Source organism: Asterias rubens, chromosome 2 (genome assembly GCF_902459465.1).
Source record: "Asterias rubens chromosome 2, eAstRub1.3, whole genome shotgun sequence".
Lineage (NCBI taxonomy): Eukaryota > Metazoa > Echinodermata > Asteroidea > Forcipulatida > Asteriidae > Asterias > Asterias rubens.
Window position 1 is genome coordinate 15,136,837 of NC_047063.1, and position 12,436 is coordinate 15,149,272.

General features: G+C 37.7%; 1 protein-coding gene across 2 annotated transcripts in view; it reads left to right on the top strand.

The window, feature by feature from the left end:
• Nucleotides 1-12,436, top strand: part of LOC117306761 (plexin-A2-like) — a 90,122-nt gene that overhangs the window by 15,764 nt on the left and 61,922 nt on the right. For both annotated transcript variants that reach the window (XM_033791255.1, XM_033791256.1), the window contains exons 2-4: nucleotides 809-2,167; nucleotides 2,644-2,835; nucleotides 3,501-3,635. In XM_033791255.1, coding sequence (XP_033647146.1) covers nucleotides 1,007-2,167; nucleotides 2,644-2,835; nucleotides 3,501-3,635 — 1,488 coding nt within the window. In that variant the 5' untranslated portion in view covers nucleotides 809-1,006. The remainder of the gene's footprint in view (nucleotides 1-808; nucleotides 2,168-2,643; nucleotides 2,836-3,500; nucleotides 3,636-12,436) is intronic.

Sequence of the window (12,436 nt, forward strand, 5' to 3'; positions counted from 1 at the left end):
TAGTAATAACCGCATTATTTTTTAAATCCCTTAAATTTGATACCTACATTACTTACAAGCAAATCTTCAATCCAAATCACCCACTCGGGGACTTTTTGCAGTAATCTGCACTGAGTTTGAAACAATAAAAGGTTGTCTTTTAGTGAGGCTTCATCCAAGGGTAAAAACCAGATGAGACAATGACCTGGAGTAGAAGTTATATGAGAATGGTTGGCACATCATGCAGGTATAACTTACAAAGTGATGATATGTAGGAAGCAGTCTATCAATCATTGTAGATTGGTAAATCTGGTTTTGCTATCATTCCTCGCTTTCAATCAACACCAAGAAGTAGTCTTGAAAATATCAAAACTTGTATTGCCATAGAGAAAGGACCAATCGTTATTGCAAACTGATATTCATGGAGTTCCTACTTATACATGTAGTACACAAGGCCTTGAATTTTGCTCTTGAAGGGGCTCAGCAATTTTTCCTCGGGTAAGGGGCGCTTCTATAAGGAAAATAATAATTTTTAATTGAAACCTTGCGAAGGGCAGCATGCCAATAGGAGACTTTCCAACGCTAGGTGGCAGCAGACATACCGGGTAAATTTCCATTGTTTACGTAGTTCTGAACATGCGCATAAGTCTGAGAACAATGGATTTCCCCGGTAAGTCTGCTGCCCTCTATCGTCCCAGAAAGTCTCCCATTGCTGTCGATGCCAGTGGTTCATTCAAGGCCTGTACACTATGAACTTGTGTTTTTGTTTGTTTTCCTCATGCTGAAAGAAAGTGTACAGTAGTTAACTTTGTTTGCTTTTTCTTTACAGAGACAAAACATCAGACGACGAGTGAAGCTGACTCCATGACAGGGGCTGCAAAAACCTTGTGATGACTCCACCTGATGTACTCTTCACTTGCTGATGTGCTTCAGTGACCACACAGGTTATTCTCAAGGGTTGTGAAGACCCCCCCCCTCCCCATGTAAATCACCCAGCTCTGAAGAAGTAAGAAGAGCAACATTCAAAATGGCAGACTGTAGCCTGAACATAATCCCAACTTTCACCAGGTGTCTGTTGTTGTATCAACTGCTTGTATCGATAGTTGCATCTCAGCATCAGTATTTAGTTTTTGAGGAAGCTTACCAACCAGAGAACAATGTCATTAAGTTAAAGAACATGGTTCTAGATCCCAGCACCGGTGCACTGTACGTTGGTTCTGTTAACCGGTTGTACAAACTTTCAGGGGAGCTTGACATCGAGGCAACAATTGCTACTGGTCCCCGGCAGGACACTACGAAATGTGTAGCACCACCTGTATCTTGTCCGTTCGAAAGGGAAACAACAGATAACATCAATAAGCTATTGGTAGTAGATCAGGATCGTTTGTTTGTCTGTGGCAGCATCTACCAAGGAAGCTGTAACATCAGGCGTTTGGATGATTTAGGTCTTCTTGGAAACGATAGTTATGAAGAAATAGTCCCAAATACTGCTAATGGAACTTCAGTCGGATTCATAGCTCAAGGACCATATAATGAGAATGTACTTTATATTGCTACATCATTGGCAGACTGGCTTGACAAGGCAGTACCAACTGTGTCAAGCCGAATACTACCACGAGAGAATAACGTCTCTACATTGTTTTCCATACTGACAAACACTCAGGAACTACGTAAATTAGAAATTAACGTTCCTGCTGAAGTCTTGTCAGCAGGGCAAGGTGTTCCCTTCAACATTTATTACATCTATGGATTTTCGAATACCAACTTTAGTTACTTTGTTGCTGTTCAGCCACTGGATTACAGAGTAATGAAAAGTCCTTACTACACAAAAATAGTCCAGATCTGTCAGCAAGATAATAAATATGCATCCTACAGTGAGTTACCCTTAGCATGCTATAAAGGAGGAAAAGATTACAAAGTTGCACAGTCTGCCACTGTGACAACCATTGGGTCCAAGTTGGCATCGGCAAATGGCTTTCAAGTTGGGGAGAGAGTCTTGATTGTCACTTTTTCCGAGTCGGTAGTGAACCAACTGGAGCCTGTGGAAGCATCCGCCGTCTGTATGTACTCTATCAAAAGTATCAACCAATATTTTATCGATCGCAGGAAAGAATGCGCGAAAGGAGAAACGGCCGTAACAGATCTCAATTGGCTACGCAATGCTGATTGTGAAGATTCCCCCTATCTGGTTAGTATTTCATTCCTCCAAGAAAGTTTTTAAACTTATTTTCCTAAATTTATTTTATAGTTGAGAGGAAAATATCGTAAAAGTACTGTTAGATTTTGTCTACAAATTATGGAGAATCGTCAAAACCCTGAACACGTTAGTTGTACAATTTTGACATGCAATGTTTTGATAAGGTTAGAATCAGCTTTGACAGTGAAGGTTTCCCTCATTTTCAAATAAGTACACTTTACCTCTGTGCATTTGTTAAATAAACATTGTTTTGATAATAGAGTTGTGCTTTGATTTTGTCCTTATGTCATAAGACACAGTATTTACAGCCGGTAATAGTAAATTATTTTGTAATAAAGTGGCCTGCTCATTGAAGGGCTTAGAAATTTGGTATGACACTGACTATTAGAATACACTCCCCGTCCCTTGCTGACTAACTATACAATCATTGTTTTTCTGGTTTGTTTGTGAATTTTAAACTGCTATAGGTAGACCATATTGATGCAGCCGGAACAGAATACTGCCACACATGGGATCAGGCTCATCCCCTTGGTGGTAAAAATCCCATCCCAGCCCAGGCCATCTATACAGATAACTCAATTCTCACAGCGATTGCAGCCACAGCACACCTTGAAGAGACCGTTTTATTCCTTGGAGATCATCATGGCCATCTGAAAAAGGTAAAGTTAACTAGCAAGGGAAATTGATGCGGTGTCGGTTGGGTGGACATTACGAGATCATTGTCCTACATGTTTTCATCAGTTTCATGAAGTTTTTAAAAAAAATTTTAATTTTTTTTTAATATATATTTTTTTTTTGGGGGGCGGCGTAAAGTTTGGATTGGAAAAGGGTTGTTCTTCAATTGGGAGAGGGTACAACTAGGATTGGAAAAGGGTAAACCTTGGATTAGAGAAGGGTGGACGTTGGATTAGAGAAGATTAAACTTCAATTGGGAAATGGTAAAACCTTTGATTGGAAAAGGGTAATTCTTGATTTGAGAAGTGTAGACATCTGAACAAATCCAAATTACTGAAGCAGGTATTGAACCTGTGACCATCTGTTGGATTTTCATGAATTGAACATTGAGGGAGAAAATGAACGAAAACAAAAGCGCCGTTAAACCAGGGGGCAATTTTCAAATTTAAAACTTTTTATTCAGAGAAAGTGACGATTCTAATCAACTTTTTTACTGAGTAAAGTTTAACAAACAAAACATTTAGCCTTTATTTTGTGATCACTGAAATGTTATACATGTAGGATTGGTGAAGCTTTATGTATACAAGAAATGAGTCTGAAAACCTTTTTTTTTATTTTTGTCTATTTTCTTTATATTTTGTCTTTTTAGCTTCGTGTAGTTGAACCCTCCAAAGCTGAGTTGTACGAAGAAGAAGTTATTCTTGCAAACCAGAAGCCAGTCGTACAGAACGGGATTTTATTCAGCGTGGATAAGAATTTTATCTACTTCATGACTGTTAGGAAGGTAAGTTGACGAAATCCCCCCCCCCCCCAAAAAAAAAAAAAAATAATAATTAATAAAAAATAGCAGTCTTGCGTTTTTCAATTGAATTAAAAAAAAACATCTCACTGACACTGTGTAATAGCTTAGACAAAAACAAGTTATGTTCAAATGTCAATTCTATTGAGTAATGAAATATACCCACAGACAAATGAGATAAAACTTCTTCAAATAAAAGAAGTCTTCACGTTAAACTGTTGAAGTCTTGTTAGAACAATTGAGCAACAAGCCCTTTGGTCTTGTGAATGTTTCACCCATACTTGAGCCCTGCTACATCATGTTGGTAAACTCCTCTGATATGAAGATCCCAGTTGTACACTCATGAAATTGCATTGAAATTCCGTATGCACCGTCTACAACAGTTGAGTGTTATGGGTACATGTATGTTCATTTATGAAGTAGGGGACATTCTCTGGGGATTTCCAAAATCAACTGTTTTTTTTTAAACTGATGGAAGGACTCACAATGGAGTCAATACCTGGAATTTTCAGAGGGGTTTGGGTTGCTGTTTGTTCAAGTTGACGTATGATGAGTCAACACCTGCCAGGTCTAGCATGTTATATTCGTAATTGTTGGTGCAAGAAGTTGGGGGCCTGTACGCTTTGTTTTCGAAAGGGCAAAGGCACCAAGTCATTTTCTACTTGGTAAAAAGGGCACCCTACATGAACATGTACATGTACATGTATCAGAAAATCGTAAATTTCTACATAGCATTTCAAGGGCACCAAGGCAATGACAAGGGGGCATAGAGGCAATCGCCTTCGTTGCCTTTGTGAAGTATCAGGCCTGAAGTGGCTCGTTTTTTGTTTGTCTCTTTTGGGGGGAGGGGGTTGGGGGTTGGGGAAAGGTGCACAATAAAATGTTTTGATAACTGTACAAAGCTGTTTATAGATAGACTGTCATTGACAGTTTTTCTGTTAGTTGTCGTCGTTCCACAAGACAACTACAGTGGATTAGACATGCCATGTGATCTTTGTTAATTCTTCCTTCTCCTTCCACATGTAGGTCAATAAGATTGCTCATGTGGGCTCCTCTGACCCATTTTAGCATTGTCTTTTATGTATGTTTGAACTGCTACATGTACATGTATCATGGGAGTTTTGTAGCCCAGTTTTTATTGAAGCTCACAACAATGTCAAAGTTTTGCTTACAAGTGCTGACAAGATTATTCATGGTGACTGACTGCTAATATACAATGTAGTCCGCTTTCAGTGTGTACACTGTACGTTCGATATAAATGCTCCGTTGGGAAACTAGACAAACATTTACATACTACATGTAGTAGTGTACTAGCGAGTGATTTCCCTTGTATAGCAGAGCTACAGCTAGACAAATTGTATCAGTTGCTAGTCAAAAATGATGATTCGATACTCAATATTGATGTGTTGCCATAAATGTGTTGCTTGACTAAATTGCATGTTGTGTTGAATATCAACTTTTAAACTACCCTGCTGTACATCATGTAGTTTTAGGCATACATTTATTTTGTTAGACTTTTCACTGGCATAAAAATATAACACATGTTTAAAGACACTGGACACTATTGGTAATTGTCTCCTCACTTGGTGTATCTCAACATACATAAAATAACAACCCTGTGAACATTTGAGCTCAATTGGTTGTACAAGTTGCAAGATAATAATAAAAGAAGAAACACCCAATGTCACCTGAAGCTGTGTGCTTTGAGATGCTTGATTTTGAGACCTCAAATTCTAAATCTGAGGTCTCGAAATCAACTTTGTGGAAAATTACTTCTTTCCCAAAAACTACCGGACATGTACTTCAGAGGGAGCCGTTTCTCACAATGTTTGATGCTATCAACCTCTCCCCATTATTTGTTACCATACGGTTTTGTGCTAATTTATAATTATTTTGAGTTATTACCAATAGTGTTCACTGCATTTAAGTGCTAAATTGTGAACTGTTGCAACACAAGTGTTACCCGCATACAGTGTGTGTAATTATTTACATTCAGACATTGTACACATCCGTATCATGCATGCTGTTTGATATAATCCACCTATATATACTGTACACTTTAACTTGTCATGTCTACCAACTAATACATTTTAAAAGAATGACACATATTCAAAGGAATTCTTGCTCTTTTGCCACAAAAGTCGTTCTTGACATGTGAAATTGTGGAACAAGTCTATTCTTTAAGTTACAAAACTGATTGGAATGTCTGATCACAACCAGCGTACTGTAGACCATAGAGAATTATGCAGACTTGATTATCACAGGTTGTGTATGTACTGAGTTTATTAGATGATCCCTTGTCTGGCTGTATGTGGTAGCAGAGTCCACATGGAAAACAGCAGTTAAAACACCCTTGGGATAAACAGTACAGATATAATGCTTCAAAACATACTTCATGCTTTCAACAATTTATTTGTATCTGGTATGGTACATGTAGCTAGGCATGTTTTACCAAGGAGGTTATATTTTTGGCGCTGTTTTGATACATGCATTGTGCCTCTACAGAACTGCAGTACTGTCTGTAAGCGTATAAAATGTGGGCTATGCATACATGATTCATGTACAATGAAGTTGCAAGAAGAGTGTTGCAAATGATCTTGTCCTGAGTTAATTTATGTCCCTCATCATCTTTGGGATGCTCTAGTGCCCAGTGGTAGGCTGGAGGACATGTAATCACAAGGTTGTGGGTTCCAATCCTATCAAACTGACTGCTGATTTCATAAAGACTAAAATAAAAATATTACAATTTTTGATTTGTGCAATTCATAATCATAGATGTTTTCAACCAATTTTTGTGTAAGAGAGATTGGCTATTTAATAATAATAATAATATTTAACCAGCATTTATATCCTGTAAATAAACAAAAACAGACATTTGAACTATTAGACATTTGAAATACATTTGAACTATTATCCGTCACCCAAACTTCCAATATAGTACTTGGCCAAACTTGTTGTTTGTTGTTACAAAATGTAATGCACTGAAATAATGAATTTGAACGTTCTCCTCTCTGTAGGCCTACTGTAAGCCTGAAACTTTCACATTTCATGGAGGCCCCTTATTTTATTCATCTACATGTGTACATAGCACGACTGCGCTAGAGTTTTGATATTTAGAGAGCCTCCACATATGAAAATGCCATTCAACTCCTTGGTGTTGACGTACACAGAGAGCTCAGAAATAGCAATGCTACCTGACCTTACTGGGCAAGTTCAAATGCTTGCCACGCTCCCCCTCTTGTACACATTATAATTTCCCAGTGGCTCCTGAGAGCTAAGTTAGGGTTGAAGGGTAGTGGTAGGGGAGAGAGTGGCATGCTACTGTATTGTTCCAGCAGTTTCTAAGCTGCTTTGCCATTGCCTTGAAGGGTAAGTTTTTTTAATGAATGAGTTGAAATGCTGTCCCCGCTGGGCAGACAGATAAACACACACACACACATACTCGCTGTTTATTATAGCTCTAGTATGACAGAATGGGAAGGTATAGGGTGACCAAGGCAACTTGGCTCAAAAACACATCACAACTCAAACATAATCATCGCTTCACACAAAGATTATTTAACCCTTTAGTCCCTGCACCGCCCGAGTTTGCTGAAAACCAATTTCTCAAGATTCTTGCAGTAAATTACTGAATCGTAGTTCGCATTTTAAAAGATAGCCATGGCTTAATATGTATGTACAATGTTTTACCCTTTCGGTAATATTTGTATAAAAGTACAAGTTCTCATGGGAACAATAAATGCCTCTCGTTAAACGTCTACGGTAATTTTTATGGCAAATATTTTTTGTGCACGGATGAAATGGACACAATAGCTTTCCAAGGCTTTTGCCTGGCTCAATGCTCATACTGATTGAATGCGAAGGCGTCAATTTTCGACACTATCATCATAAATGATGAACAATTTCCTGTTTACTAATGAGCGTTTTTCTTTTCTTCGTAAGAGCTAAATTATTTCATCATCATTAGCTTCGACAAGTCAACTGTGGAGGGAGAATTAATAACGATCTATAACAACTAGATATATTAACAAATGCGTAGACCTACTAATGACTATCGAGTTTCTTTTGATGTTCCTTTTTTTCTACAAACACAAGCTAGGGAGGTTTCCTCGTACCGCATAGAGGCGGCTGGGCGGTACAGTGGCTAAATGGTTAATACCGTACAAATACAATATTTAGTGAAAAGTTCAAACCACTGACCTATTTAGATCGTGACCACTATTAAAATGATTACTTGTCCAGGTGTATTCAAGGCCATGCCAATATGCTAAATAGTGTAATACAGAGCTGGCAAAAAGTTCCTGAAAATAAATAAATCTTTCCATGATCTGATGAGTTAAAAGAATAGTTGCCTGGTGGATTTAATCTTAGTACACAAAGCTGCCAACTGTCCATGATTGTGCAGAAAGTTTCCTGAAAATGAACACATTTTTCCATGTTGTGATGAGTTAAACCAAATATTTGCCTCAGTGTATCTATGGTGTATCTAAGCTTACATATACAGTAGAGCTTCCAAGTTTCCCCAAATCGACAGAAAGTTTCTTTGACAAAATTCTTTTTCCTCCATGTTCTGATGGGTTTATCTTTCAGTTCTTAGAGCGCCTGCACATAAAACAGGAAGTTGCAGGCTCATTTCCCGCTCTAGTCTGTGTTGTTTCTTTGCTTCAACCCAAATTCAGTTTATACTGTGTGCATTTAAATTGTTAAATGATAATTTGATCAAACAAACCAATTTAGTTTTTATAGTATTTTGTTACACTTCTGGGAAAACTGCTGACAAATATTTTGGACATTTTGTTGTTTTCCATAAATCAAAATTCATACAGTGTATTTTGTTTTTACACTAGCACCGACCTGTACAGTACAATTGCAAACAAAACTGTAGACATGATTGCAAAATGAATTGTACATTATATTATATGTATGATTGATTACATACTTGTGTAGGCCTATTCTTGACACGTCTAAAGTCCAAATTGTGTTGTACATGTACATGTAGTTTGCACGTTGTAACATTACCAGAGTTGTTTTTCCCAAACAAGATTTGAAATGATTGGATTTATTTTGCCGCCATTGTCTGAGGTGTGTGAGAATATAGTCCGAAAGTGAAACCTTCACAGTGCTCATGCGAATAAGAATCAGAATACACAGTTTTACTCACATCCAAATTGATCATGTATGTATAATATCATATTGTTAAGTGGGCAAACATGTACCTTCAACAAAGACTCCATGGATGACCTGTTTTTCTGGATCACAATGCAAATCTTACAGTTGAATAGGAAACCTGCGATCACACCACAGAGATCTGGTCATGTTTATTTTTTATTAACGGTTAGTGTCACCTTTGTTAAGCAAGGAATTTCGGCAGTTGTTTTTGATATAAGCTTGTGCCTTTGTTAGAGTCATAGATTGGTTCGAGTTATGCTGATTTATAGGCAAAATTATAAAGAAAGATACACCGTACAATAAAAGTAAACATTTCAGCTGATTACAGTGTCTACTTGCTGAGAAAACAGAAAAAGTATCACAAGTTTTTTCACAAGAATGTTGAATCCATCCACATTTAGCGAGGTGACAGCGGGTTCCATCTGCATCTCTGGCCGCCCTCAGAAAACTGAGTAACAATTCATGCATGAAGATGTGTTGACAGATTGAAATGTTTTTGGGTCAACAAATTATCCAAACTATAATACTTTAAAGGGGAATCCCTCACATTGTTCATTCTGAACTATCAGCAGCTGAAGTGCTTATCACCTATTAAGTTTTTATGGTACATAATACATTTTTGGGGTATTTACTGATCTACATGCATGACTTTTTTTATATTTTTATTTATTTATTTTTTATAAAGAAGTAGTTAACCAAACCATAAAAACTGATTCACAGTCCACTTTCATTTGAGCATACGCCAAGCCTCTACAAACAAGCCCATCAGCTGTAGTTTTACTGATTAAGCCTGGTCCAACATTTCATGGTGAACAGCTTAGTGAGATGCAAGTTAAAGTCTGATTAAATACCTCATCAGCACTCCCAGTGGCTATACCCATGGTAATCCAGTACCAAGAGAAATCAACAGTTGATTAGAAAACCAGTTCTGTTTATGTGTGTAATTGTTGGCCGCAGCCACAACAGGTGGATTAGTGGACATTTCAGTCCAGCATTTCGGATGTCCACTCTTGGTCCTGGCCTTGTTGCTCCTTCAAATGTTCCCAACAGACTTAAAGATTTCCCACTAGAAGGGCCCTTTTTAAAATGAAAATGGCCTTGCCCTCTTTTGAAGATGAAATTCCAGGCTAGTAAATTTTGAATTAAATCGTGAAAATAATAATTTGTGTTAAATTGATTGCCTTAACTGTGTTTTATTTATCAGTAATTTTACATGTGTATTCTTTGCCTTAATGACCCACATGTGTGAATAGATCGTTTATTGGTCATCTGTCGGAATACTCATGAGCAAGTAAGGTTTTTAAGAATTTCTCTTTGTTTATTCAATTTAGTGATCATTATTTTTCATTTGCCTCTCATCGGATACCCTTTTTAAATGAATTCTTTTAGCTGGCATGCGTTTGTCTTAAATATGACAATTTGACGGTGTACGGTGATTTGCTTGTTTGCAGTTCACTGCACGGGGAGTCATCAGGCTAAGAACTTACTGGTACTTTACTGCTGGTCTAGGCAATGTTTTGTAGTGTAACATCATAGGCCTATTCTCTGGCTAAGAACTTACTGGTACTTTACTGTTGGTCTAGGCAATGTTTTGTAGTGTAATATTATAGGCCTATTCATACATCTAAACAATTTGTTCACAACACCCTTTTCCTTTTTGTGCAGATGAAATACAACCGCAGCTCATCAATAAATCAATTACCAGGATAACAAACTATATCAAATTTAAGCGTTAGTGTTCGGGGTCCGGCCATCAAATCAGTTAGGGCAGGTTTTCCAACTGACTTTGTTTGCCAATGTCAAATGCAGTCAGAGTTAAATGTTTACCGAGTCCCCAGACGGGGCAGGAAGCGCAAACATTGAACCACAGAAAACATCTGCCAAAACTTTCCAGAAAAGGCAAAAATTAGAAAGCCTTAATCTGAAGTGACTGAATATGCCGTTTTAAAGGGAGAGTTTAGCAAATAGGGCCCTGTCTGTAGTTTTTGCATATTCAGAAACCAATGGTCAGGTTTCAAGAACATTTTAACTACCCAACAGTTCTTGTAGCTATCAATTTTTGCTAGGCCGGAATGTTTATTCCCCCCCCCCCTACTTTTCACAAATTTTTGTTGCTTGTTTTGCTGAACTTTTGGAATGAAATTTACACTTGACAATCTTACCAATATGTAAGGTACAGGTAGGCCTATATCCTTTATATATTTTTGAAAGACACCAAGTGTACAGCATTGTGCTGCCTGACTTGTTCTCAATTAAACCAACAACATCCAAAATTGACACAATGCATGTTTCTGGTTTTTTGGAACCTCTCAAAACATCCCTAAATCATTGACAGGAAAGAATTCTTTTGACAAAGTGGTTGGAAATCCTTCTGACAACAAGTTTTCAAACTTGCACATGTTCATCCCTTAAAAGCGGCAGCTAGCGCAAAATATCAAACCAGACTCCAACCACAGTCTCCCCCCTGCCTAAGGTCAGACAAGATTTTAAGCTCTGCAACCTGTGTAGTATTATCTACGCATCATTAGCTTTTTCCTTCAGCAGGGGCCCTGAACACAAACATTTTGCGCTGGGGCAATTATGGACAATCGGCCAAGCATGGGTTCCCTAGAAATTGTATAAGACCCAGGTCGGAATAAATATGATTGTCATGCCAGATGTGTCTGGTGGGAATGATGAGCGTTTTGAAGAACTATCACAATGTCTCAGATGGTTCTAATACGTAGTGAGAGAGCAGCCAAAAGTGACATTTGAATTTAATGTTATTGCAATGTAATGAAAGATGTCTGCAGTCTGCAGAGAGTGTAACACTGTAACCTGTACAAACAAACAGATTATTCAATGACAGCTTGAGGACTTGTATATTTGTAGCCCTCTGCTCTCATTACAAGTTGATGCATAGAATTAAAGCAGAACATGTTTTCCTCAATATTCTTTTAAACACTTATTACTTGCTAGTTAAATGCCAAAAAGGTAGAAATATTTCTACAATGTCCATGTACGTAGGGTAATACCATGGAGGAAGTAAAATACACCTTCCGCCATGAGAATCTAGTACATGTACACTTGTGAATATCACCCGGTTAAATTGAATCCGAGATTTCAAAAATTGCTTGTTCTTTCGGTGCAGTTCTATCCCGACACAGTATTCATATTGTGATGATATATACAACATGATTTACATACATGTACATGTACACTGTATGTAGTCCTCCTGAAGACATCGCTGTGTCTCTGGATGATGAATACGAACAATACCTTCATAACAACAAGTCTGCTTTCAAATATAGACTTCGCTATTGACCCTTTGCACGCACATCACACGCTGCGAATGTGCCATGCTCACCATCTTTGGTGGTCAATAGGTTTGCGTGTAAACGCACTTCACTGTTTATTAACGCACGTTGACATTGACCACCAAAATGGTGCATCCAAGATTATTCTGATGATGATATCATTCATGTGAATAGGGTCAGTAGCGATTATTAAACCCAAATGCTTTAAATAACACAACCACAAGTCGAAAATAACTACATGAATTCTTTCAACTTTTGATTTTTTTAAATCTCAAATCCACCGACAACAATTACCAGCAAAATGGAGCTAACTGTTTTTTT